This window comes from Ahaetulla prasina, chromosome 2 (genome assembly GCF_028640845.1).
Source record: "Ahaetulla prasina isolate Xishuangbanna chromosome 2, ASM2864084v1, whole genome shotgun sequence".
NCBI classification, from domain to species: domain Eukaryota; kingdom Metazoa; phylum Chordata; class Lepidosauria; order Squamata; family Colubridae; genus Ahaetulla; species Ahaetulla prasina.
In genome coordinates this window covers 130828736-130855858 of record NC_080540.1, presented here as the reverse complement: position 1 = coordinate 130855858, position 27123 = coordinate 130828736, and the positions used below count along the sequence as shown (strand labels likewise).

The following is a 27123-nucleotide window of genomic DNA, read 5'->3' as shown; positions in this document are numbered from 1 at the left end:
GTTTATTTTGTATCTTGCTGCTTTGCTGATATTAAAGCTTGAGGGTTTTCTACACAGAAGTTCTCTAGATGCACTCATTTCTGCTTTTATTTTTAATTAAAAATTCTTGCCATCAAAATAAGGGCAAAGACTTACTTTGGAGTGAAACAGCTTCCTTTCGCTGAAAAGGAGAATGAAGCCATTATTTAATAGTAATCATAACTGTAGGTTTCCCAATAGTGTTATTTGTAAGGGGTCTTAAATTTAAAAACTTAAAAAGTATGTGTCTGCGTTTTGGGGTTTGTGTAGTTTTTGGAAAATATTTTTATAATGAGGTTCTTCAAATACATTTGTATGATGAATTTAATTTATTCCTTAGCAACATAATAAAATCACTATTGGGTATATTGTGGGATTAGGGATTCTGTTTCAGAATAGCCATCTGTGTTAGCAGTGATTCTGAGTCTACAAACAGTAGATAAATATGTAATATGGCTAAGCAGGCTGATAAACAGGGAAGCTACCCAAGATACAGTACAAATAACTTCCTAAGGCAGAATGATAAATCCATACCAAGAGGGCTTTTCCAATAGAAAATGAATGAATGAAACCATGGCTTATTTATTGCTTGTCTTTTTGAGACCAATGGAACAAGATGTTTGAGTCTTATGTGTGCTATATTAAAAATCGTGTAGTAGTGTTTCTTGTTATGGATGCCTATAATCTTGAAAGGGCATAGCAGATAGGTCCTTAATATTTTTATTTAGATGAGCTTGCCAGTGACATCATAACCAAAGGGCTTTACTCCCTCCTCCTTTGTAGTTTGAACTATGATGTCACCTGGCAAATTCAGACCGCATGATTGGCTATAAACAGATAAAGTCAAGTCAAGGAGTGGGACAAGACCACAGCTGAAAACCATTAATCCCTGGACCAGTAGTAGAGTACCTATTACTAATTTACCAAGTGCAACTGACTTTTAACAGGTAAGTGCAGATAATACCACTCGGAGAAATCTGCAGAACTATAGTATCACAACTTCATAATTTCATAATAAGCCTTGAATGTTCTGGTGTCTCCTCATAACAATTACAAGAACAAAATATACTTGCCTACTGGGAAAGGTCATAGCTGTATGGGAGCATACATGATTAGAAAATGGTGATGTCATGCAGATTTATAAAATCATTCTGGCTTTGCATTCTTGAGCAAGGTTTTGCATTCAGTTGGTGACAACAGAGGCAGTGGCAATATGCTCTGGAGTTGGGGAATGTTACTATTAATCCCTTGCCACAGACAGATAGCTCCCTGTTGGCTTTGGCGGTCTCTGATGTTGCAAGGAAGCAAGACCAAGGTGAATGGCCTGTTCAGGCATTTAATGTTGGGTTCCAACGAAGCCTGTGGTTCTTTCTAGGACTCTAGTACATGATTTGACTGAGGCTTCAGTTGTTGCTTGAAATGAGAGAGTAACTTTTGCTTGGATTGGGTCGCACCTATGTAACCTCTGCATATGGATCCTAGAGGCCCCTTGGTTTTCAGAGGAGTTCTGGGTGACACAGCAACATAATAGTCACCTAGAATGCCGCTGGGGAAAATGAAGAGCAGAATCAATTGAGCCTTTCAGAGGTTCTACTTTGTGGCAAAGGCAGCAATGCAGTTGTCATAGAGTGCCAAGTAGTGGCCCTATTCAGAGGTTCAGTTTCTACCCCAATAGCATCAGTTTCTGAGCCAGGAGACTTTGCTTGCAATGATATGTCTTTTTTGATGCACCTTTTTAAAATGTTTTATGTTTTTTGGTGGGTTTTTTTCCTTTTTCCTTTTGGATTTTTTTTTAGTTCTGTATTTTGTATTTTAACTTTGTTTTGAATAAAATAAAAACAGGTTAAGAATCTTTATTTTTAACACAAGTTTCAAAAATAATAGGTGGAAAGAATAAGTTATTTTTCAAAGTATTATAAGGATTCAGCAGACAAATTCATGGTCAGTTGATCCAGGTGAAGAGGTTTAGTTTGGATCCTGCTATTGACAGTGCAACCTGATACAATTCATTTTGATGAATTGTATGTACAGTGAGATTTACTTGTGAATGTTAAATAGTAGATTGTGGACTGAACCATTAATGTTGCACAAAAAAGTTCACTAATAGATGATCAAATTAGCAAATAAAACCTATTCAGATCTGTATTTGTTTTAGAAAATACATTCATTTTATGATATGACTTTAAATTTTATCAGTTCTTCAGATTGTGTTGATTCTATTTTCGGTAGCAGGGATGGACTGTCTAGGACCCAAAAGCTACATGAAAGCCATAACATATGGTCCCACAGAGGTAACCAGAATCACAGGAAAGAAGTGCAGGTACTTCTAGCAACCCTGTTCAAAGTTACTGGATTACCTCAATAAACAGTCAGCTACCTACACCACGGGGTTGGTTAGAAGATTTATATGTTCACTCTGAACATACCATTGGAGGAGTAGAAGTAATTATTATGTACGGTAGATGTAAGATTGGAGAGCCACTTTGGTGTAGTGGTGAAGGTACCAGGCTAGGGGAGATGGTGATTTCCAATCCTGCTTTAGGCATGAAGACAGCTGGTGATTTTGGGCCAATCACTTTCTCTCAGCTCTAGGGCCTCAATCTGAAAATATTTCAGGAAAACTGCAGGGATTAGTTTGCCACACGTAGAATGAGTACGCATGACAGAATGCAAAGTAAGAATAGGTTTGAGTGTATAAATTTCTGAGTCCCGTGGACTTAATCATAGTATGTGCCCCTTGAGGGTCAAAAGTCCCTGTTTCACAGATTTCTTTTTTAATAGGGGACTGACTTGAACATACTTGAAAATTGTGTGAATCAGAGCCAAGAATAAAGTTTCCCGTTTCAATGCAGAAGATTGGCTTTCTTTTCCTTGAAGACAATATTGTATGTCCAATATGCCTTGAGGTATTCAAAGACCCAGTCACCACAGCCTGTGGGCACAACTTCTGTATGAATTGCTTGCACGTTTATTGGGAACACCTAGCTCTGATTGGGGAACAACCTTACTGCCCTCAGTGCCGGGAACCCTTCAGTTCAACACCTCAGCTTCGCAAAAATATAACCCTGGGAGAAATTGCAATGAGATTTGCACAGGAGGAAACTCAAGATCCACAGAAGCTGGCTAGTTTCAAGAATGTCCCGTGCGATTTTTGTTTCACGCGAAAGTTAAAAGCAGTCAAGTCTTGCTTGCAATGTATAGCTTCCCTGTGTGATAACCATATCCAGTCTCACTACACAGACAAGATTTTCAAGAACCACCAGTTGGTGGAACCTCTCAGTGACTTGAAAGGCAGCATGTGCGTAAAACATCGTAAGCTGCTAGAGCTATTCTGCAAAGAGGAAGGCAAATTTATTTGCCAAATATGTGTCCAGGAAAAGCATAAGAACCATGAAGTCATTTCTCTGAAGCAAGAAAGAAACAAGAAAGAAGTAAGCAGTTTTTGTATATGCCTTTGTGTGTCAGAGTGTATACCTTGTTGCCCCATGTTTTTATGGAAGGCAGCTTTGAGTAGTAGAAGTGAGTCAGGTTCATATCTCATCAGTTAGCCTATAAAAGTAACCCAATGCTACAGGTAGAAAGTTTTTCACATATGTTACACTCCTTAGTTGATACGGACTGGGGATTGTAAGATAGACGTCATTCAATTGTTTGGTGCCCAGGTCAGGATCAGAATCCTAATTTACACACTGCTTTCATTGTTTCCCTTCCATGCTTACTATTTCTCCTCTCTTATGCAGCATTCCCTTGCTATGTAAGGTTCATTCATATGCCAAGATTCCTCCCACACTTTGTGGATTGTACGTTAGTATTTCTGTCTCTGCTATATGTTCATCACCAGCCATTCTTATAAGTTGTTCAGCCATATTGGAGCGTGTCAGAATCACTGAAATGTTTTCTCTCTATGGCACAGGTGTCAAACTTGCCACGCCACATTGCCATCATGTGACATATCACAACATTTTTCCCCCTTTGCAGAGCTGGTGTGGGCATGACCTGCAGATCACGCGTCTGACCCATGGGCTGCCAGTTTGACACCTCTGCATGGCATCGGCCATTTTTCCTGCCATCCTTAAGCCATGATTTCTATAGCCTTATCCTGTTGCTATACCCAAACACAAAGGAGAGGAAGAAAAAAAAAATCAAGATAAAAACTATTCCCTTAGCTTGTTCTATTGCCACAGCAAAAGGGCTGAGTTCTGCAAAGAGCTGCTGGTGATTTTTTTTTCTTTTCTTAACTTTGATGTCTTAATATTCATGAAAACAGTCTTTGCTAGCTGATTACAACTTCCTGATCTGGAAATCAATTTGGAAGACCCCAGTCAGGTAAATCAAAATAACAAACAAAATTCCATGGTATTTTGAAATAAGCAGCCCCCACCCCCACCTTAACAATAAATAAGAGTTTTTAAAGTTAGCATACATCCCTCACGACAGAAAGATCATCTGATTTATAACAAAAAAGGCAAAATTTCTACAGAAGCTGTCTAAGGATAAGATTGGAAGTGTGGCCTTTGGCAGCAGGGACAATTGATCTAATGCCATTTTTTGGGAATATCTGCCACTCTGAGGACATACCATGAACTCTAAAGGAAATTGGCTGCCGCTAACTTCTTGCTCAGTCAAAATAACTGCTTTAGCAAGCGGGGTTCTGGACTCACATTTACTAGATTAGGTTGTTCATTGCCATCCTCTCTCTTTTACCCTCTATGGTATTACTAGCAGCCCCTAGATTAGTTTGCTCTTTTGGGTGGGCAAATGGGATTTAAAACAAAAACCATTGAGCTCTGCAGAATCCATGGGTATTCCTGGAAATAATACTGTATTTTGAAAACTGGTGCTAATCAAAATATATATTTTGTTTAACTTTTTTTTTCCAAAAAAAAAAAAAAGGAAAGGATGGAAAATTCTTCATGGGTGTTAAGGAAATTTTTTGCAACCACACTGAATTCACAGATAAAGGTTGGTGTGCTTGGTAATACAGTATGCTGTTGTTTGTTTAGCAATAGAAACTTGAATTGAGGCAGAAGGTTTCTGATTGCTTGGTAAAAAGATATTTTAAAGTATGCCACACAACTGATACTTTAATATATGAGCACCCCACATTCTGTTCCAATATTGATACTTCCACGGTGTCAACCTGTCACAGTGTCTGCATATCTCTGATGGCTGTGTGATTACACAAATGTTCTCTATTGATTTTGAGGGGGGCATTTCTTTCCCAGGCGGAGATCCAGAGAATACATGCCAGCATGGAAAACCAGGTCCTGATATTGATAGAAGACCATCAGAAACATAGAGCAAGAGTGAATTACCTCATGGTGAGCTGCAAGTGAGAAAAGTGGATGAAAGAAATTTGGACCTTCTCAGTTGAGGGTGGGGGCAAAATAACTTCCCCAACAGCAATAAATCAGAAGATAGTAACAGACAAGACTGGAACTAGCATCTATACCAGAACTGCATGTCCAACCATTAAGAAGCCTGCTACAATTTTCACTAATGGGCCAACCGTACATGGCAGTGTTTTCCAACCTTGGCAGCTTGAAGATGTATAGACTTCAACTCCCAGAATTCCCCAGCCAAGCATGTCTGATTGGGGATTTCTGGGAGTTGAAGTCTACACATATTCAAATTGACAAGGTTGGAAAACACATACTTATAGTATGACATGATGATTATGATGATACAAGTACGGCAACTTTTTTAGAAGGCAATGGTGTTATTTCCAATCAAAAGCATTTAGCAGTTCAACCAGCATACTTTCTTTTGATAAGGTCTCCCTCCCCTCCCAATATCAGGCAATATAGAAACATGTAATGCCAAGATGTAGGATCGGGGAGAGGAAGAGAAAATAGTAAATTTTCAACCTGAAGTCAGGAATAGGGTTTATAAAAAGGATCTTCATTAGATCATTCAGTTCTGACTCTAAATCACCTACTTAAATAAAAAATAATGTAGTATGTCAAATAATTATGATCCTTATTGCCATTCAGTATTTTCTCTTTCCCTGTAGTAATATCTCTTATGGATTCTGAAGTCACTAGCTTCACAGGTATTTTTGGATCATATAGACAAGACTCTTAATTAGTGATCCTAAGGCTAAAAGCCAATGCTGAATATGTTCTACCTTGCTCTATCTATAACTCTATGAAAGGTAAATTGGTGCTGCCCATATATTTTAGTCTTCAACACACATGGCTAGTAGCAAACAGGGAATTAGAGTTTTAACATATACATGCACCTACTTTAACCCTTGTCTGCCTCTTACTGTATATGAAATTCACCTGTATTTTGCAACTAATCTGAGAATTTCAGTTGAATGTATTGTGCAAGTTGCTTTATATTGAATCAAAACGTTGATCCATCACTACCCTGTTTCCCCCAAAATAAGACATTCCCTGATAATAAGCCCAATCAGGCTTTTGAGCGCATGGCAATAAGGCCAAGCACTTATTTCAGGGTTCAAAAAAAAATATAAGACAGGGTCTTATTTTTGGAGAAACACGGTAGCTGGCAGCAATTTTTTTTTAAAGATTCCAGGGGAAGCTTCTCCAATAATCCTGTAGAAGGAATGGTCTGAACCTGGGACATTCTTCATTCAAACAGTGTTTCCCACCACTGAAAGAAAGTTGTCCCTTATTAAGGGTTGTTCCCGATGGGTTAAATTTGGAACTAGTTGAACCTTCTTCCCCTCCACAATCACACCATTGTGTGTGTGTGTGTGTGTGTGTATGATTATACCAGATCCTGTCTACCTATTGCTTCAATTTAGGCAGATGGAAGACATCAATTTCCCAAAAACCTAACGGGGAAAACTAGAATGTGATGTTATCCTGGAGATCTGATGATGAGTCATGGGTACACAAGGAAGATAAACTCATTTCTCTAATGGACCCACAGGTTGTTGTTTTTACTGGAAGAGCCCTAAATCAAGATAGATAATAGATGGACATATGCTATATTTTGGTTTTTTTCTATTCTTTACAGAAAGTGGTGAAGAATACCAGAGATGAAGTTAGTTGGGCCTTTACAGAGGTATTAAAAGAATTCAAGCGACTGCAGACTAAGGTGATGGACTTCATTGATCAAGAGGAAAAGGCAGCTTTACTTGATATGGGGAATTCTATTCAGCGCAGACATGAGCAACTTGCAGATCTTAAGAAGAAGAAACTGTGGCTGACAAATCTGATGGATGATCCAAGTGACTTTCAATTCTTGCAGGTAAAGTTCACTTATCCTGGTCAGCTACAATTCGATTAACCATGATTCATTGAATGAAGCATGGTTGATTTCATATACCACAATAAGCAACTTGTCAATCAATTTGGTGTAGTGGTTAAGGCATCATGTTAGAAACCAGAAGGTTGTGAGTTCTAGTCCCATCTTAAGCACAAATTCTCAGCTTTAGGAAGGAGGCAAGGACAAACTTCTGAAAAACATTTCCAAGGAAACTGCAATGATTAACCACACACACACACACACACACACTTTAAGCCAATAATGAATGATAAGCAATTTTCTTCTGATAATTGTACTAAATATAAGCCTGATAATTGTATTAAGTCTTTAAATAATCTATCATGAATTAGGACTCCCAAAAGCAGACAGGCTAAGTTAGAAAGATTAACTTAAAATGAAAATTAATATTTCATTCATCCAGAATCATAGAATTAGTGTATAGAGTTGAATTATGGAGACATTTAAGTACAGGTAGTCCTTGACGTACGACCAGAACTGAGCCCAGAAGTTATTTTGCTAAGCGAGAAATTTGTTACATGAGTTTTGCTCCATTTTATGACTTCTCTTGCCACATTTGTTAAGTGAATCACTGCAGTTGTTAAAATTAGTAACACGGTTGTCAAGTGAATTGGCTTCCCCATTGACTTTGCTTGTCGGAAGGTTGTAAAAGGGGATCATATGACTCCAGGACACTGTGGAGTCAGTATGAACCAGTGGTCAAGCATCTGAACGTAAATCACGTGACCATGGGAATGCTGCAATGGTCATAAGTATAAAAACTGGTTATGTCACTTTTTTCAATGTTGTTGTAACTTTGAATAGTCACTAAATGAACTGTTGCAAGTTGAAGACTACCTGTACAGTAACCAAATTCAACATCCTGCTTAATTTGATCTGGACCAAAGCATCCCCAAAATGTTATTGATTATCCTCAGCTGGAACTTAAACAGTGAATGGAGGTCCAGCACCTCTAGTAACTGGTCACCCAACTACTCATACTGTTAGGAAGTTTTTGCTAAAGTTCTTTCGGACTCTTCCAGTAACTGAAAACTATTATTCCTGAAAAACACTCTGATCACCAAGAAGCTTATCTATATTGCCTCATTGACCCTTCATTAGAATTGACTGGCAACTATTTATGGAGGAATAAAATAGGTGACATTATCTTCTCTTAAATCCCCATATGGTATTAAAATAATTTTAGGGCACATTTTTCTAGTCTAGACTTTCAATACAAATTTCCCATATTACTGCATATTGCCTCAAGCCTCCTGTTTGTTTTCCGTTTGTTTGTTTGCATCTCAGTTACTCATTGGCTACTTTGCAGAGGCAGCGATTTCCATTTGAGCAACTCAATGTTTACCTTCCTCTGTACCTTTTAAAGTTGCCTTCTACCATTCACCTTAGATACAAGTTCTCAAGTAACCCAGTAGAGTTTTTGTGTTTGGCAGGTTATGGAAGCACAGTTGTCTCATTTCTGGCTCTGGGCATTAGAGAGTGGAAACAATGTTACGTAGAAGGGTCTTACACAACAGGGGAGAAAAGGCTAGTCTGCATGCTTCAATATCCAAATAAAGATTTTGCTGAACTGTAAGCTTTCTTCAACACTGTTTGTTACCATAGGACTTCCCAAAAATAAAGGCCATATCTGATTGCTCAGAAGCTTTGATTGGATTGAAATGTGAGGAACTAAGCAGTTTTGTGGGGATTAAACAGACACTGAGTGATTTGAAATCCCAACTCTCAATGATTGGACTTTGCTTCATCAATAAAATCCTTCAGAAGGGTAAGTAAACTGAAATTTGAAAGTGATTGTCTTGTTCAATTCAATTCGTTCAGTTCCTTCATTGTGCATGTTCAAATAAATGTATTTTCACCACATAATTTCACCAATCACTTCTGTCTCAAAAACAGGAAATTCTTCCAAATGATGTTAGTGGGAAGAAAATATGAATTTGAATTTGAATGAGGGACATTGTACTTTGAACACTTCGTTTAAAATAGTGCGTTTACACCAAAGGAAAACAACCCTGACATAGTTCCCAAGAAACAAAGATGCAGAGAAAAATAAATAAAATATAAACAAGGCAAAAATAGGAGAGAATATATGTAGCTCAGGATTGAACTATGGAGTTCAATCCTGAACTATATAGTTCAATCCTTACATGAACTTGGTTAAGGCCAAGTTAACCACGGCAGGGCCGTGGATAGCTCAGGCTGTTAGGAGCCTGTTATTAGAACACAATAGCCTGCAATTACTGCAGGTTCAAGCCCAGCCCAAGGTTGACTCAGCCTTCCATCCTTTATAAGGTAGGTAAAATGAGGACCCAGATTGTTGGGGGGGGCAATAAGTTGACTTTGTAAATATACAAATAGAATGAGACTATTGCCTTATACACTGTAAGCCGCCCTGAGTCTTCGGAAAAGGGCGGGATATAAATGTAAATTTTAAAAAAAAAATTACTTGGTTCCTTGATTAGGATATTATTTTCTGTTTCATTTTTCCTTTTATTAATCCCTGTTTATTTTGGTATGGGCTGCTGAAGATGTGTTTTGGTTTTTTTGTTTCCCTCTTAAGTTTTTTATTATCTATTTTGAATGGTATGTAAATGTAATTTATCCCTATGTACGTATCTCTTGATGACCGATTTATCTAAATGCCAAACTTTCAAGAATTCCTTAGGATTTCTGGATTTAGTTTGGTCTAGGATGCTCAGTTTCCCAGTTGAAACTATGGCTGAGTCTGTCCATTTTTTGTGAGATTAAGGAGTTTTCATAATGTCTTCTGATTGCTATTTGATGTTCATGGATGTTCTCTGCTAACCTGTCTGTCCTCCCTATTAGCTGTTACAGTTTTTGTCCCAAAGGTGTTTTTTCAGGAGGCAACTGGACTTTCTTGTTTTTTCTTTGAAGATGTTTCGCTTCTCCTCCAAGAAGCTTCTTCAGCTCTGAGAGGATAGTGGGGAATGGAAGGGCTATCCTGTCAGAGCTGAAAAAGCTTCTTGGATAAGAAGCGAAATGTCTTCAAAGAAAAAACAAGGCAGTCCAGTTGCCTCCTGAAAAAGCACTTTTCGGACAACTATGACCTGAATGACTGAGAATCTCTACAGACCATTACAGTCCTTGTATTATATGTTAAAGATGAATCCTGTTTTTTCTTCTTGGACTACTGGAACTTTTGATCTAAAGATCTTCTAGAGGGCTTTAGTTGGTTTGTCTGCTACGATATGCCATGAGGTTGTAATAGTATGCTTGTAATTTCTGAGATGTTTTTGATGTATGGTAGTGTTAACCCTTTAATAGTTCATGCTGATTGTGCTGCAGTGGGATGAGTGCAGTGGTGAAATTGAGCCGGTTCTATCCAGCTCAGGCGAACTAGTAGCGCCGGCAGTGGGAAGTTCCGCCCACCCGCCCAGATATCATCACATCCCATTTTTGACCCTGTGCGTATGCGCAGAAGGTCCTGCACATGCAGAGGTGGCATGCGTGCGGTAGAGAACCAGTATCATATCATATCATATCATATCATATCATACCATACCATACCATATCATATCATATCATATCATATCATATCATATCGCAAGATCTAAAATGGACAGCTAACATCAAAAACATCATCAAAAAAGGACAACAAAGAATGTTCTTTCTGCGCCAACTCAGTAAGCTCAAACTGCCCAAGGAGCAGCTGATTCAGTTCAACAGAGGAATTATTGAGTCTGTCATTTGCACCTCTATAACTGTCTGGTTCGGTTCTGCAACCCAACAAGAAAGACACAGACTTCAGAGGATAATTAGAACTGCAGAAAAAATAATTGCTACCAACCTGCCTTCCATTGAGGACCTGTATACTGCACGAATCAAGAAGAGGGCCGTGAAAATATTTGCAGATCCCTCGCATCCTGGACATAAACTGTTTTAAGAACAGTTTTTTCCCAAAGGCCATCACTCTGCTAAATAAATAATTCCCTCAACACTGTCAAAATATTTACTAAATCTGCACTACTATTAATCTTCTCATAGTTCCCATCACCAATCTCTTTCCACTTATGACTGTATGACTGTAACTTTGTTGCTGGCAATCCTTATGATTTATATTGATATATTGACCATCAATTGTGTTGTAAATGTTGTACCTTGATGAACGTATCTTTTCTTTTATGTACACTGAGAGCATATGCACCAAGACAAATTCCTTGTGTGTCCAATCACACTTGGCCAATAAAAAATTCTATTCTATTCTATTCTATTCTAGTAGTGAAGGTAAGTAAATTTAACCCCTGGTTCAGTGTTCAGACATTTTTTTTTAATAAAGTTCCATGTGTATTCATTTTGTTGGAAGATGTATAGGAAGACCATTTCCTTTTTATGATATTCTGAATTGCAGCAGTGTATTTAGATTCTTGTGGTCTAAATAATGTTCTTACACAGCTCCCCTTAAAGGATGTTGGATTGTTGTTTTGGTAATGGAGCACTTGATTAGTATGGGTTGTGTTTCAACAGATTAGCACTTTTAATTTGCTTTCATTTCCGCTGCTGCTGAGGATATTCAGGAAGGATAGTATGTTCTTGTTTTTTTCTTCTCTTGTGATTTTTTTTCCTTTGAAGATGTTGATTATTTCATGTGTTTTCTCTAGTTCCTTTTTTATTATGATGAAGTTGTTGTCTACAAACCGCCACATCCGTACTTTGGATTGTATATGTGGCAGTGCTAGTTTCTAGACACTGCATTACAGTCTTTGTTATGAGTCCTGAGGGAGATACATTAAAAAACCAGCTTTAACCATCTTTCAGCAAGTTTACAAATACTTTGGATCTTTGGCCTATTTAAAAAGCCAAGATTTCAACGCTTTTCTAAAGTAGAGCAGGAAAGGAGCAATAGGGGAATATTGTATACAGGGAAGGCAAAAGCAGTAACAAAAAGGGCATGGCTCTGGGATGACAGGAGAGGGCATTGTTTATTTGAAAGTGCCCATAGTAGGCCCACCCTTATGGGACAGGCAGAGACATTTGGAGAAAGGTGGTACTATAGATAGCTGGGCCCTGAGCTATTTACCTTTCACCCAGAATTCTATTGGTAACAGCTCTTCAAGCAAAGCTGATAATCTAGGAGGACCCCAAAATTGTCTGAAGAATGCAACAAAATCAAGAATTAAAGATTCAAAATTCTTGAGCACAGCAAATCCTGGGATCCAAGCCAAGCTTGCTAGGGTTGAGCTTGAGCCTATTCTTTCCCATCTAGATTTAAATGGTATCCAAATATTGGGAGAACACCTCCATGACTGTGATACACCCTGGATGCTTCCCCGATGTCAACTCTGAGGAAGATGAACCAGTTCCAGGTATGTCTGGAGGAGGTCAAGAGCAGCCGTCTGAGAGGGATTTGACTGAAGCTCAGCTGCAGCAGGACAGCCCTGAGGCTTCAGGTGTGGAATCTGATCACAGCGGCAACTGCTCAGTGTTGAGAAAGAGGAACTGCGTTCTACACCTGATGTGAGAACCCGTAGGGCAGGAGCAGAAAAGGTCAGCCTAATTACTCATGAGGAGGCAACCTCACCCTTCTTGATGGGCTGTCTGCACACTTCCAGCACAGCAGACAGATGAAGGCAATGCTGGGAAGAACCTGTTTGTTTCCTAGTTGTTGTGATTTCTGCCTTGCTTTGGATTGACACCGTGCTTTGACTTGGATTGTGCCTTGTGAACCATCTTGTATTGGGAATTTAATTTTGCCTGGTGGGTTTAGCTTGATTAGGAAACTTTCAAGTACCTTGTGGACTCATTAGCCATAGCTCTGTGGACTAGCATTGGTCTACTTTTGGCTGGACTTAATTGGGACAGTTCTAGGTTTTTGGTGAAGGGAATTGCTGGGGAATACTAATAAACCAACTAAACCAGGGGTCTCCAACCATGTCAAATTTAAGACTTGTGGACTTCAACTCCCAGAGTACCTCAGCCAGCTTTGCTGGCTGAGGAACTCTGGGAGTTGAAGTCCACAAGTCTTAAAGTTGAAAAGGTTGGAGACCCCTGAACTAAACCACTGTTATGTGTGTGTATGTGAGATCGGGACAGCACAATGACTTCACTAGGACAGCCAGAGTTCAAAATAGGTCATTAGGTCTCATGATAGTACCTGACTCCATGTCATCAGATGACCTTTCTAAGTAGCATCATGTAGTTATTATAGGAGAGAAGACAGCTTTGAGGAATTCCACAGAGCAAGGATCTAGAGCTCAGTCTCCTCACCCTACTAGAAATGACTGACTTCAAAGAAAGGAGGATATCCACTAGAACAGGGGTCTCCAACCTTGGCAACTTTAAGACTTGTGGACTTCAACTCCCAGAGTTCAATGAAGTAAATTAAAGATGCCAGGAATCTATTAGTTGAGAGCCATGGAATAGTTAATCCAGGCTATCACCATGCACAAAATGGAGGATGAGATTGATATACAGGAGTGATTTCTTAAGCCAGCTTCATTTGCAGCCAGTTTACACATGAGAGAAAAAGCTTAAGCCTGCAGTGCAGAAAAAGCTCTTTATCTTAATTTACAACTAATGAGACGTGATTATGTTTCTCTCCCTAAGTAGGCTACTTTTCAGGACTGACTCCTGGGAATTTAGCACTTTAATGAACACCATCTGTTCAGATAGCCTTTCCACCCACCATAGCAACCCTTGGTGGATCCCAGCTTTTACTCTGTCAGGCTTCCTGGGCCTTGCTTCCTGGCTAGGTGGCTCAGTGGCTAAGACACTAATGAGCTTGTTGATCAGAAAGGTCGGCGATTCAAATCCCTAGTATAGGTCCCCTGCATGAGCAGAGGGTTGGACTAGATAACCTCCAAAGTCCCTTCTAACTCTGTTACTGTTACATTCTCCTCTGTGTTTCACTATTGCGGATTGGGGAGGGTTGTGGTACTGGAAACAGCAAGGTACAATTGCATCATTTAAAAACGGACATGAAAAATAGCCAGTGTTCAGAGAGCAAGAGTGTAAAATTGACGTTGCGGCACTTGTTCACTTTCAGTCATAAAGGAAAGCTTTTTAAAAACGTTATGGCTCTTGAGTTGAACTTGGCTCCTAAAGATGATATGGATATAGAGATTAAGGAGACAACAACATATATGATTAACCATTGTCACTTTCTGCTTTGTTTTTTACACCACAGTCTAATTTATAGTCTTGGTATTCCCTGCTGGTTTCCTATTTTTTTCTTCTTCGTTCAGTCGTATCCAGTTCTTGGACTGCCTAAACAAATCCCTACAGTTTTCTTGCAAGGTTTTTCAGAGGTTGTTTGCTATTGCCCCCTTCCTAGGACTGAAACAGCAGCATGTTTCTAGAGTGGCTAAGGAATTGGAGTTGAGAGTAGATAGGCTTTTATACAGTTTTATTATTGAGATGCATGTTTCTCTGCAAGAATATATCCTTTAATATTTTAATGGCTGTTGCCAGATTCCTATGGGGTCATGTAGGGGTCATGACTGGCTCTGCTGGCAAAAGTCCCCTTTTTGCAAATCCTAGGTGTTTTGTTTGTCTGAACTAATCTTGTCAGTTTAGGCTCCTTGCCTATTGTGCGGCTTATTGTGTGGCTGCCCTTTGGGTATTAATACAGTGGCTTTGCTTTCATAAATATCCATTCATAAAGCATAACCTCTTCAAGCTTTTGCTTGAGGCTGTTTTCCTATAGCAAAAGACTGTGGCTGCTTTAAGGAGATTTTTCTCTTCTCCTTTAAGGGAAATATTTTATTCTGTCTCCTGTAGAATATTTTATTCTGGGTAGGGGGCCCTTCCCACAGTATTTACTAACCAGATCCAACCATGCTTATCTTTCAAGATTGCCAAGTTTGACTAAAGGCTGTCATCTGTTGGACTGAAAGATTGGAACAATGGTCACCTCCTCTACGACGGTTTCTTGTCACCTTCTTCCAGATAACTACCAATCTAGCAACACATGTTTCCTATCCAAGTGCTGTTACACAAATACTCACATTCAGCTTATGGTCACTCATTCACACCTTCACAGCCTTGGAAAAGAGCCACACTCAAATCAGTTTCTATTGAACAATGAGGCACAATTGGTTCTTTAGAATACATGGAGACTCAGTGGATTTAAAATAACATCAAAGCAAAACTTTACTGGACACAAAATATGAATTTGTTCTTTCTTACTGCACATCCACCCACCCTTTTCAACTAGACTGGCAAGCACTAGCCAGAAGGATAGAAACCACCAGATCTGGATCAAAAAATGTTTTAAAGTGTGGGTGGGCCTCGGGTCCCCCTTTATCCCCCAATGTCCTTGCTCTGTTGGTTCACAAATCTGGTAGCTGTTAATGGGACACACAGAAGGGATTTTTTGTGTGCTGAGGTCCAATTTCTTTTATCTGGTTCAGATGATATTTCCCCCCCCTTTCCCCCCCCCCTTAATGACTTGATTCTTTCTTAACTACTTCCCCTAAGGAAAGGGTGTTGAACTCGCATCCTCATGTGACTTATTGCAACTTTTCCCCCTTCGCTAAACTGGGCATGGGCGTGGCCAGTGCATGACGCATCTGGCCCGTGGGCTTCAAGTTTGACAGCCCTGCCCTAGGGGATCTTTTCCTGACTTTTGTCCACCCTTCTTATGTGCTTGCTTCATCTTTAGGTATGGTGGCATCAGCCTAATCTCACAGAACTAACCCTACTTAGCAGTGCTGGGTTGCTACTGGTTCGCCCCAAATTGGGCGAACCTGTAGCAGCAGTGGCAGGGGGCTCTACCCACCTGCCTGGACGCTTCTGCGCAGAAGCATTGTGCGTGCGCGCGAGCACAAGCGCGTCCACAAGAAAACCGGTAGTGACGGGTTTTGAAACCCGACCCTGCTACTTAGTTTCCAGAACCAGTCAAAGTTAATTATGTACTGTCATCTGCTGTAGTGTAGGCCAGGGGTGAAATGTAAAATTTGTTACTACCAGTTCTGTGGGCGTGGCTTAGTGGGGGAGTTAATGTGACTGAGTTGGCATGGCCAACTTTTTTTTTTTTACTTTTAAAAACATTTTTTCTACAACCTCTTTGGTTTTTAAAAGATTCTGGCGATCAGGCAACTCTGAGTCCAGTCATTCAAGCAGTTTGTCAACTGATGGGACCCAGGAGATGTGTCTTTTCAGATGCCACAGATTCCCTATGGAATAACATTCTTCTTAAAATCCAAATGGCCCCACCCCATCTTCTCTCTGAAGGATAGAGGCTAAATCTAAACCTGGCTTTATAAGCCTCTCTCAATGGTTTCAGTTGTCGGAACTGACTGTGGCTCGTTATTTGTTGTTTTTAGTTGCATATATCACCCTGAATCATGGGTCAATTATTATTATTATTTTAAAAATATTTTTATTATGCATTTTCCTTTATTATACATCACATTTCCAGTTTTGCAACGACAGTGAACTGGCTGTATCAAGTCCTTTTTAGGTACAAATAGTATTATACACCCTGAGTATAACCATCATTCTCGTAGTAATTCAATATAGTCTCTTTTAAATACATAATGTTGTATGTCATAGTAATAACCATTATTTTCTTTTTTTTTTTTTTTTTATTCAAAAAGTTTTTATTAGTCAAAAAAGGTTTATACAAATACATATCAGGTATGGTAAATTTTCATTTTTCTTATCTAAAATAAGAATTTTACTCAAATTTTTTAACACATACAACAGCCATAAGGCAAGCAGGTGACACGAAGTAGCTAAGTTTGCAAATTTTAAATACGTAATAAAGAAGAGTCAAGAATAATCAGAATATCGTACAAAAGAGAATAAGGAAAACCAACACAATCCCAAATATCTTTATCACTTCCTAGTTTTGGATCTCAGAACTCTGGGTTCAGCCTGACCCAACTCCAGGGCCGCAACAGCGGCAGCCGCTTCAGCCCCATGATCTATAACCTCCCCTTCTTCAATTCCTGGATCATCTGATTCCAGGAAGGCTTTGTGTTCCTCCACATAGGCCGTAGCCTCCACAATTGTACTGATTTTTTTCGTAATGCCCTCCCCGAAAATCATCAATCCTCTGGCATCAGCCATCTGAAGCCCACTCCTTCTGGTACAATTTGCTTGACAAAAAATAATATTTCTTTCTTTTTCACGTACCTGTCTGGGAATCTGCCTCAGAATGGCTATCTCCCTGCCCCTGTAAATCAGTGCCCCACTCCTATGTTTTCTAAGAATTTCATCTCTCGTCTCTCTTCTCACAAATTTGACATGAACCTCTCTGGGAACTGCATGCGTGCGTGCATACTGAATTAACTGTATAAACTCGATCCACATCCCAATTCATGAAATCAACACCTCTCCCAAGAAATTCTCCCAACAATTTAGTCACAACATCTCTCAAATCTTCTTGGTCCACTTCTTCCAAATTTTGAAACCTAAGGAAATAAGACATTTTATCCATCTGTAGTCCAAGCACAGCATTGCCTGTCGTCTCCTCTCTTTTCTGCACTGCCCGCATCTCACCCTCCAGACCTTCCACTTTCTGCTTGTTTTCTGCTGAGACTTGTTGAGTATCCTTTAAATCCTTTTGGATAGTCACAATTTCTGCTCTTATTTCCGTTTGGCCTCTTTGCAAATCATCCAATTTCTTGTCCATATTAGCTAACTTTTCCAGAATTCTCTCCATCTCTCCAGCAGTTGGTCTCTGACCTTTGCCATTTGAAAAAAAGTATTCAAAATCCTCAGGCAAGCTCAGTACCCTTGTAATTTCCTCCGGATCCACCAGGGGGCACTCACAGGAGCAACGAGTCCAGAGTACAGTTAGTCAACCAGGAAGCCGAAGGGAAGTGATGTCATCAAAATTCTCATAGTGAAGGCGGAAGCTGGACGCCACCACTGTTCCCCAGAAGGAGGGGCCTCAAACCTTCCCTCCTAAATTTCTCCATCACCTCTTCTCCAGAGCTCCACAAAACCGTAATCTTCTTATTTTAAGTTCTCCTCTCTCCAGAATAACTCGTGCTCCTTCCAACCGCAGGGGAGAAAACCCCCGCACTCCGGAGCACTCCACCACGCCACCGATATTCCCTTCCTTCTCCTCCTCAATTCTTCTCCGTGCCCTGTTCACCACCAGGCTGCTGCAGTTATAAATCCAATGCCCGGTGTCACGGGCACAGCGCCCAGGCGACGACCAAAATAATGGCCGCGGCCTGTGGCCTCCGAACCCCGCCAAGCCTAGGACGCGCCAGCATCGGTCCCCACAGTCCTGTATATCGGCTGGGAGACCCCTGGCGAGCCGTCCGTACGGCAGGTGTCCTTTTCGGAACACCTGGCCCCTGAGGGCCTCGGCGGCGGCCGGATTCGGGCGCTGGAGGCAAGAGAAACCTTCCAGACGTCCGTTGCCGCTGGATACCGGAAGTCGTCTCCTAATAACCATTATTTTCATAGTTGTACCATAACACTATTCCTTTATCACTATAAGTTTTAATCTATAATCACGTACAGTCCTATAGTACTATTACTTACAATATCTATTCTTATATATATATCTATACCTGTATCTATTTCTATTTTGTTAATCTTCTTTCGTTATTAAGTTACTAATCTCCTCACCTGTTTTCTAGCCATTTGTACAATAAGTCCCATGTTGAGTAATGCTCAAATTCCTCTTTATCTTTAAGTTCTATTGTTAAGCTGTCCAACTCGGCACATTCTAATATCATGGGTTAATTATTGATGCATACATTGAATGAATAAATGCATACATTGAATGAATAAATGAATACATTTTAAAAACAGGTACTAAATAAATATCTCAAATACCTTTAATCTTTCAGGAATCACAATGGTGCCATATGAACTGTTACCCACAGTCACAGATCGGAAGACTCTCCTAAAGTGTAGGTGCTTTTAGTTGGCTTGTTTCCCCAATATTGCCCTCTGGAATGCTGCTGACGGTCACATCTTGGCAAGGAACCTATTTTCCATAGGATCTTTTCAGATGACCAGAATAGCAAAGGCAGATGATGAACATTGTATAAGAAGAGCCATGTTAGTCTATGGCAACCAAAATTCAGACTTATTAATTTTATTTTATTTTAAGCTTTTGTAAGCTATCTTATGACTTTTAATAGTATTTGTTTGTCTGAAAAGTTGCCTCCTGACTTCTGAATTTAGGATTGAAGGAATCTTCTGAGAGGGTAAAGAATGGGTTCTTTTACAGAATCTAATTTCTTGGCGCAAAAGATAATAAAGAACGTAGAAAATGAGGGAAATTGGTCCTAGTTTGAGCATACTAGAAAATTAAAATAATACTTATTATTAGGAAATATGTTCATGCTTAGTGAAACCTGTTCGGATTTGTACTGCTTCTAAGACAAAGGAAGGGAAACACCAGTGTGACTAATGTCCCACAGGTGCTTTTAAAAAGGCAACTGGACTTTCTTGATTTTTCGGGAAGATGTTTTACTTCTGACAAGTTGGTACAGATACTCCTCAATTTACATCCACAATTGAGATCAAAATTTATGTTGCTAAATGAGAAATTTGTTGAGTTTTGCCTCGCTTTACAACTTAGTTTACCACATTCTTTAAGTGAATCACTTCAGTTGTTAAATTGTAACGGGGTTGTTAAGTGAATCTGATTTCCCAATTGACTTTGCTTGTCAAAAGATTGCAAGAGGGGATCACATGACCCTGGGACATTGCAACAGTCATAAATGTGAATCCATTGTCAAGCATCTGAATATAAATCATGTGACTGAGGGAATGCTGCAGTGGTCATAAGTGTGAAATGGAAAACCACCCATACTAACTAGGTACTCTGTTACCAAAGCAACAACCCAACCTCCCACAAGAGAAGCTCTCTAAGGATCTTATTTAAATGAGCCCAAACACACAGCAACTCAGAACAGCAGAAAAAGGAAGTGGAACATCTATACAACACATTCCAACAAAATGGGATACCCACCCAACTATGAAAAAGTCCCTGACCACTTTGTGTTGCTTGTGCACCCATAGAGCACAAGCAACACAAACCCTAAAAAGAATTACACTGCCATACATCAAGAATATCTCAGAAACCACCAACAGACTACTACCACCACATGGAATCAGCGTGGCATACAGGCCAGCTAAAACCCTTCAAAACATCCGAAGCAAACTAAAAGGCCCAGCAATCCAAGAAGAAAAAACAGGAGTGATCTACAACATATAATGTAAGAACTGTAACAACTACTTTGTATGACAAACAGGCAGAAGACTGGCCAAACGTATCCATGAATACCAACTGGCAGTCAGAAGACATGATGAAAATTCTTTAATTTCACAACATACAGCCCTCCTTACTAGCACTGATAATGTTACCTAGTTAGGGTAATGAAACGCCTGCAACAAAACAAGCAAGCTCAGGGAGCACTGAGCATCCCTCAAGCCAGAACCACTCAACAACTGTGTTACTAACCTAAGAACTGCAGTGATTCACTTAACTAATGTGGCAAGAAAGGTCATAAAATGGGGCAAAACTTAACAAGTGTCTCACTTAGCAACAGAAATTTTGAGCTAAATAGTGGTCATAAATTGTGGACTTCCTGGCCAGCTGCACGTACTGTACGTTTACGTAAGCTTCTTGTTCCTCTGGCTTCCTTCTCTTGCCTAAGTTGCTAGTCTTCCTAATCACCTGGTGTGCTTGCTATTTTTCTCAGCAAGAACTTTTTTTGTTGTTTGTGTATGGCACACAAAGCCTGTTGCAGTCCAAAATATTTTTATGGGCAGTTCGCTTAAACTTGGTTTAAACTGCCTGCCTTTACATGGAGTGAAAGTCACCTCTGATTTATTGACTGTTAAAAGAGACTGCTTTTCTGTAGTCCTGAACAATGAACTCCCAGGAGAAGCTATGTCCTTAAATAGGACATCTTGTGCTCCCCTCCCTCTCACTCTGCTAGGTGAGTCCTTTTCCATCCTCCAATTGCTAGGACAATTTCTCAAGACTCAGTGTCTTCTCAGAAGCTCTACTGAAATGGGTAAGAGTTTCAAATGTGAAGGGAATCCTTTCTCATCTTGGTGCCCTCTGAACCAGTTGGCATTACAGTTCACAGACTTCCTAACCTACATGAGGATACCAAGAGCTATGCATACTGTCAACTGAAATTTTCTTTTATTTTCTCTTTCCCTCCTGCCGTGGTTAGGGAGTGGCATAAAAACCTATTTAATTCCTTTGCACTTCTGAACTCTAAGCCTCTGAAATGGTCTTTTACCAGGAAAGGCTGGACAATATAATTCAGTATGGTCAAGGTTCAACTTGCTTAAAAATCGAGGCTTAGTAAGTGTAAGTGCATTTGTACTACAGTGCTCTAGAACATTTTGGACATTTTGTTTCTATTTATATTCAACTTAGTTTTATCTTGTTTTGTATTAGTTTCTTTAACCATTTATATGTTTTGTATGTACTTACATACTACAGATTTTAAAAGTTTGCTTATAGTTGTAGGCAAAGCAAATCCATTATTATTTTCACAAGCTTTGCTCTTTCCACTGCTAGGCATCTTATCTGCATTCAAACAAACTAAACAAACGGCAAACCAAGAAATTGAAGGATGCAGGACATAAATGGCACGTCAGAATGCATTTTCTCATTTCTTTACATTATGGTCCTTCACGAGCCCTAGAAGATATGTGCATACTATTTGTGAATAATCATGATGGCTAATATTAAGACTACATTTCTTAACCATGATTCCCTCAATAGGTACAGTTTCCATTTAACAGCCACAATGGGTGGGATCACAAATCACATTTAACCACATGATCGCTTAGCATGACATGTAAACCACACCGGGATCTAATTTTTAAAAAAATATTCCTTTCTAATATCCCCTATTTCCCTCCACACATACATAGATACAAAAGAGGGCTCTCCAAACTTTTCAGCTCAATGACCCGTTCATGAAATTTCTGATTGTTCATCAACCTTCAGATTTTGATATGTGCAAATAATAAATACGGCATTAAATAATAGTAGTGCAAATAACTAAAAATAATACAATGAAATAATAATAATAAAAAACCTTGCACAAGGCCATTTAGGGGTCAATATTGACCATTCTGGAAATCTCTGTTCTAGTCCTTTCTCGGGCATAAAAACTGCCTGGGTGACTTTGGCCAGGCACTCTTGTCAGCCTAAACTAGGAAGATGAAAAACATCTCTCTACCAAACAGCCCCAGACTAACGTGCTAGATAACAGTTTCAATGAAGAGTCCTTCATCCTGCAGTAGTTTGATTTAGGCTGATCATAATTATTATTCTTGCCTTTCTACTTGGCACAAGTTTTCATTTCTTAGTGAGGCCCTGGTCAAGTAGAGGCTTGATCTTTGATTTTTCCCCCTCTGTGGGTAGCATTCTAGCTGCTACATTGCACTGGCTGGTCACAACTGGCAAAAATATGGAATACAGTATGACCAAAGACTGTATCTTTCCCAGATTCATCGGTATCTGAGGGAAGTATTCAAGAAGAAATGGAGGTCCTCTGTGTTAGAATAAAAATAATCTTGCCTCCCAGTCTACTCAAATCTTCCTGGCATTTTCATTCTTCTTGTGGATTGATCTTCCAGACTGACAAAATTTAATGTTGCTCTCTTTTCTTTGTTTTCCTTTCCATGCAACAGACTATTGTATCCTGAATTTTGATGCCACCACTGCCAACGAAGAGCTCTTCCTGTTTAAAGAGACTCACTCTGTGCTGAACATGGGGATTTTGTTGGAAACCTATTCAAAACCCACCCCTGGATTTAACCACTGGCCCCAACTGCTTGGTACCCGCAGCCTCTGTGAGGGCTGCCATTATTGGGAGGCTGAGATTTCAAACGGCTGGCTGTGCCTGGGTGTTGCCTACAGCTACCGGCATAGGATCGAAAAATCGTGCATGTTGTATCTGATTGGCAGGAATAATTATTCATGGTGCTTGGAGTGGGACTCAGTGAATTTCTCTGTCTGGCATAATAATATCCAGACTATGCTGCGTGGTGACTACTACAAGACCATTGGGGTTTTCCTGGACTATGCTGCAGGCTCCCTGACTTTCTACGGCATCACCAGTTCCATAAACCTCATTTACCGTTTCTTAACTACATTCACTGAACCACTGTACCCAGCTGCCATGATAAGCAGTGGGACGTCTATTACTTTGAAACAACACCCTGAATAGAGGCCAAAAAGAGGAGGGGAGGGAATCCCATCTTAAAAGCTCAGAGAACTTTTACAGTTGCCGATAAAATTAACTTTTATTTCATGAATGCTGCAGCAAGATTCCTTTTTTGGGTGCTCTTCCCTAGAACATTCTGGGAATGGCTGGGCAGGTGCTGAGAATTATTTTCTTACGCTCTACTGTTCCATCTCAAGAATGAAGAAATTAAGCTAGTTGTACTTACAACCCTGGAAAAGATCCCTCAAATCCATAGAATGGATTGGATCTCCTTATCTTAGGGCAGAGGAGCCTTTGATTGCAGATGGGGAGATCCTACCAAACAGATGCCCTTTCTCAGGCCCTGCATTAACATCTACAAATATTACACCATACCTGTTTTGCAAAAATACTGATAACCAGATGGAAGACTCTAAATATTTTCTGGTCAGCTACATTTTTTTTTTTTGCAGATCTATTAGCCCTAGCTTTATTTTTTTCCAGCTCTGGCATTCATATTAAATTATTTTAATCTGACTAGTTTATACAGGTTGGCTTCCAGGTAGAACATTGGGTTAGCTGCACAGAACATGCAAAATCTTAGCTCTTTTTCTTTCATCTTTAAGTCAGACTTAATTGCTGATGATTACATGGACAAATCCAGGCAATTTTCTAAGTAGCATTTTTGGAAGTAGTTTAGCATTGCTAACTAGTAGTTTTCCTGGAGTTGGGAGAGTATGACTATAGGCAGGACTTAATTTATGATTACAATTGGGACTGGAATTTCAGTCCCTAAGAGAAGCATTAAACAAGTTATGATGTGCCTGGACCACATTTTACCATCATTTTTACCACAGTTATCAAGCAAATCACCGTGGTCATTAATTGAATCACATGGTTGTTGAGTGAATTGTGTGGTTGTTAAGCAGATCCAGCTTCTCCAATTGATTTGCTTCTTGGAAGCCAGCTGAGAAGATCACAAATCATGATCACGTGTCGCACAAGTCACTGCAACTTTTGTAAATGTGAGCCAGTTGTCAAGCATCCGAATTGCGATCGCAGAGGTAACTTCAAGGATGGGTCTTAAGTCATTTTTTTCTGAGGCCGTCATAACTTTGAACCATCGTTAAATGGTTTGAGGATTACTTGTAGCCAAGTCATTTGAGAATTACTTGTAGCCAGGGTCATCCAGCTGACTTTTGTACCCAAAGTAAGACTATAATTCAGGTTTTCCCAGTCTTAATCCATTAGATTTTAGAGGCTTCCCCAAGTTTATGGGCAACCAAACTCCTAAAGCCATATATTATTTGTAGAGACAGGATCCTTCCCTTGGTTATGTAATTAATGCGCTTCCCTGAGTAACTGGATGAACTTTACAATCATTAGAACCTCTTGATGGGCTATTTCAAGTTAAATTTTAAAACTCCGTTATTGTTAAAGATTCTCTGCTGGCAATGACTTGTCCATAATTTGTCTTGGTTGAACGCCCTGGTAACCACACAGAAACTCCCTCCTGCAGCACCAACTCCCTAACTTGCATGTGGCCTGCACCAGTATTCCCAGTTCCCCCACCCACCAATGCAAATTGTACAGGGCCTGCATTGGCTCATCTGTAGCCTCCCCCAATGCGCTCCGCAGGCAACATCCCCACATTTCTTACCTGGGACTCCAGCCCTCTTCCTGCTTAAAGATCTGCCAGTTTTGGGGTTAGCATGGCTACCGGACTGCCTGGGATTGCTAATTGATGACCTCATGCTTTATATGACCATATCACCTAGCAACAACAATCCCATCCTAATTGCTGTCATAACACAACTGTTACTTGTAATACTCACACAAATGGTTTGTTTTTGATCCAGTAGCATATTTGCTGAAATCCGTCTTGAGACACACAAACACTTTTTAAAAAAGATTTTACAATGTTTATGGTCTCTATGGGCTACACTTTGCACAAAGGCAAAAAAGCAAGCCCCATTGTGACTAAGTGTCATGTGTGAATTAGGTGCATAGTCCTAAATAAAAAAGGAGCCCGTGCCCAAACCATGAATCATGAATTGGTCACAGAGATTAATTTATCGGGGGTGGTGGAATGTACATGTGGGCAGTTTGAATATCTTTTTTTTTTTCTTTTGTCCCTTTGAATCAGTGACGGCTCCTGGCAACTCTCTTGGACAAGTCCCTGCAGTTTTCTTAGCAAGATTTTTCAGAAGTGGTTTGCTGCTGCTTCCTTCTTCCCAAGGCTAAAAGAAAGTGACTGGCTCAAGGTCACCCAACTGGCTTTGTGACTAACATGGGACAAAAACTCACTCTCTCCCAGTTTCTGTCTGGCACCTTAACCACTACACCTCACTGACTCTCCTATATATCACTTACATGAGTTAAAAAAAATCACCTCATCATTTCACACAAATCAGTGCAGACTTACTTCTTGTGTGTGACCTTATGTAGTTACAATATTGCTATGTCTAATCCCTAACAAACTACAGATAGTCCTCAAATTACAACAAAGACGACAAAATGGGATCTTTGTTGCTAAGTGATGTGGTCATAAACCGTGACATGTGACTGCATTGCTTCCCGGTGGCAATTCCAGCAGTCCCTATTGTTGTCATTAAACCAAGACTGTGCAGGTCATTAAGTGAGGATCTCACATGACTACAACTTCCAACTTCCTGCTGGCTTCCCTGTTGACCAGGGCTGTCAAACTCATAGCCCGGAGGCCGGATGCATCATGCCACGCCCATGCCCGGTTTAGCAAAGGGGGGGGGGAAATTGTGATACATTATGTGATGCCACTGTGATGCCATGAGCTTGACACCCTTGTTGTTGACTTTCTTGTGAGAAGCGCATGGGAAATGTTGGAAATCGCAATCACACAACTGCAGGGATGTCGCAATGGCAGGAACATTATTGGGTCCACCATAAATCCTTCTCATTAAGTGCTGTTGTAAGGTTTAACAGAGTTGCTGAGGGAATGGTTATAACCCAAGGACTACCTGTACTTCTGAAATTCTATCTCTCTGTAGTGACTTCCCTTAGATGAGATTAAGGGGCAGAGCAGCAAATTAGGAAATGGCTTGAGAGCTTGATACATTCTAGATGGCTGAAAAAGCAACTGAGATGCAGGATTTTTAGTTAATTTAGTCCAGATGCACCAAGGGGCATTATCAGTTGCATATCTAATTACTATTCTTCAGGGGTGAAATCTACTAACCTTCCCTACCGGTTCTGAAGTGCAGATGCATGCTTGGACACTGTGCATGCACAAAACCTTCTGCGCATGCACAGAGGATAAAAAACAGGTTAAAACCAGGAAGTAACAATGACCAGGCGGGTAGGCAGAGCCTCGTGCTGCCGTTGCTACTAGTTCCTTGAACCACCCACCACCATCACTACCGATTCGACAGAACCGGTCTGAACTGGTAGCATTTCACCCCTGCTGTTCTTGGCTGCAAACAGGAAAAACAAAGAAACATTCTGAGACTCATTGCCTGAGAAAGCAAAACCAGCCTTTTTAAAAATGTTCTCTGAATGAAAAAGGACCTTAGAAGATTTATCTAAGTGGTCACTAAGATGGCACAGAATCAATCAAAACAAAAAGGGAAGGAATCTTAAACCCCAAATCTATTTACTGGTTTCTGCCATCAGAACACCGGAATTATTTTCTGAAATGCACCAATTGTTTATTATGAATTGTTTATAGTAAGTAAGTGCAATTGATTGAGGGGTTGGA

General features: G+C 40.0%; 1 protein-coding gene across 3 annotated transcripts; it reads left to right on the top strand.

Moving 5' to 3' along the window:
• The first annotated feature begins 122 nt into the window (after nucleotides 1-122).
• LOC131191417 (E3 ubiquitin/ISG15 ligase TRIM25-like) lies at nucleotides 123-23502 on the top strand. 3 transcript variants are annotated; one of them, XM_058169524.1, is made up of 8 exons: nucleotides 123-2338; nucleotides 2800-3449; nucleotides 4912-4980; nucleotides 5244-5339; nucleotides 7006-7239; nucleotides 8881-9043; nucleotides 19050-19112; nucleotides 22876-23502. In XM_058169524.1, the coding sequence occupies exons 2-8, from the start codon at nucleotides 2865-2867 to the stop codon at nucleotides 23412-23414; spliced, it is 1749 nt and encodes a 582-aa protein (XP_058025507.1). In that variant the 5' UTR covers nucleotides 123-2338; nucleotides 2800-2864; the 3' UTR covers nucleotides 23415-23502. The 3 variants fall into 3 exon arrangements, with proteins under 3 accessions (XP_058025507.1, XP_058025509.1, XP_058025508.1); XM_058169526.1 differs by lacking the exon at nucleotides 4912-4980 and having other exon boundaries at nucleotides 123-3449; XM_058169525.1 differs by lacking the exon at nucleotides 19050-19112 and having other exon boundaries at nucleotides 123-3449.
• Nucleotides 23503-27123: the final 3621 nt, after the last annotated feature.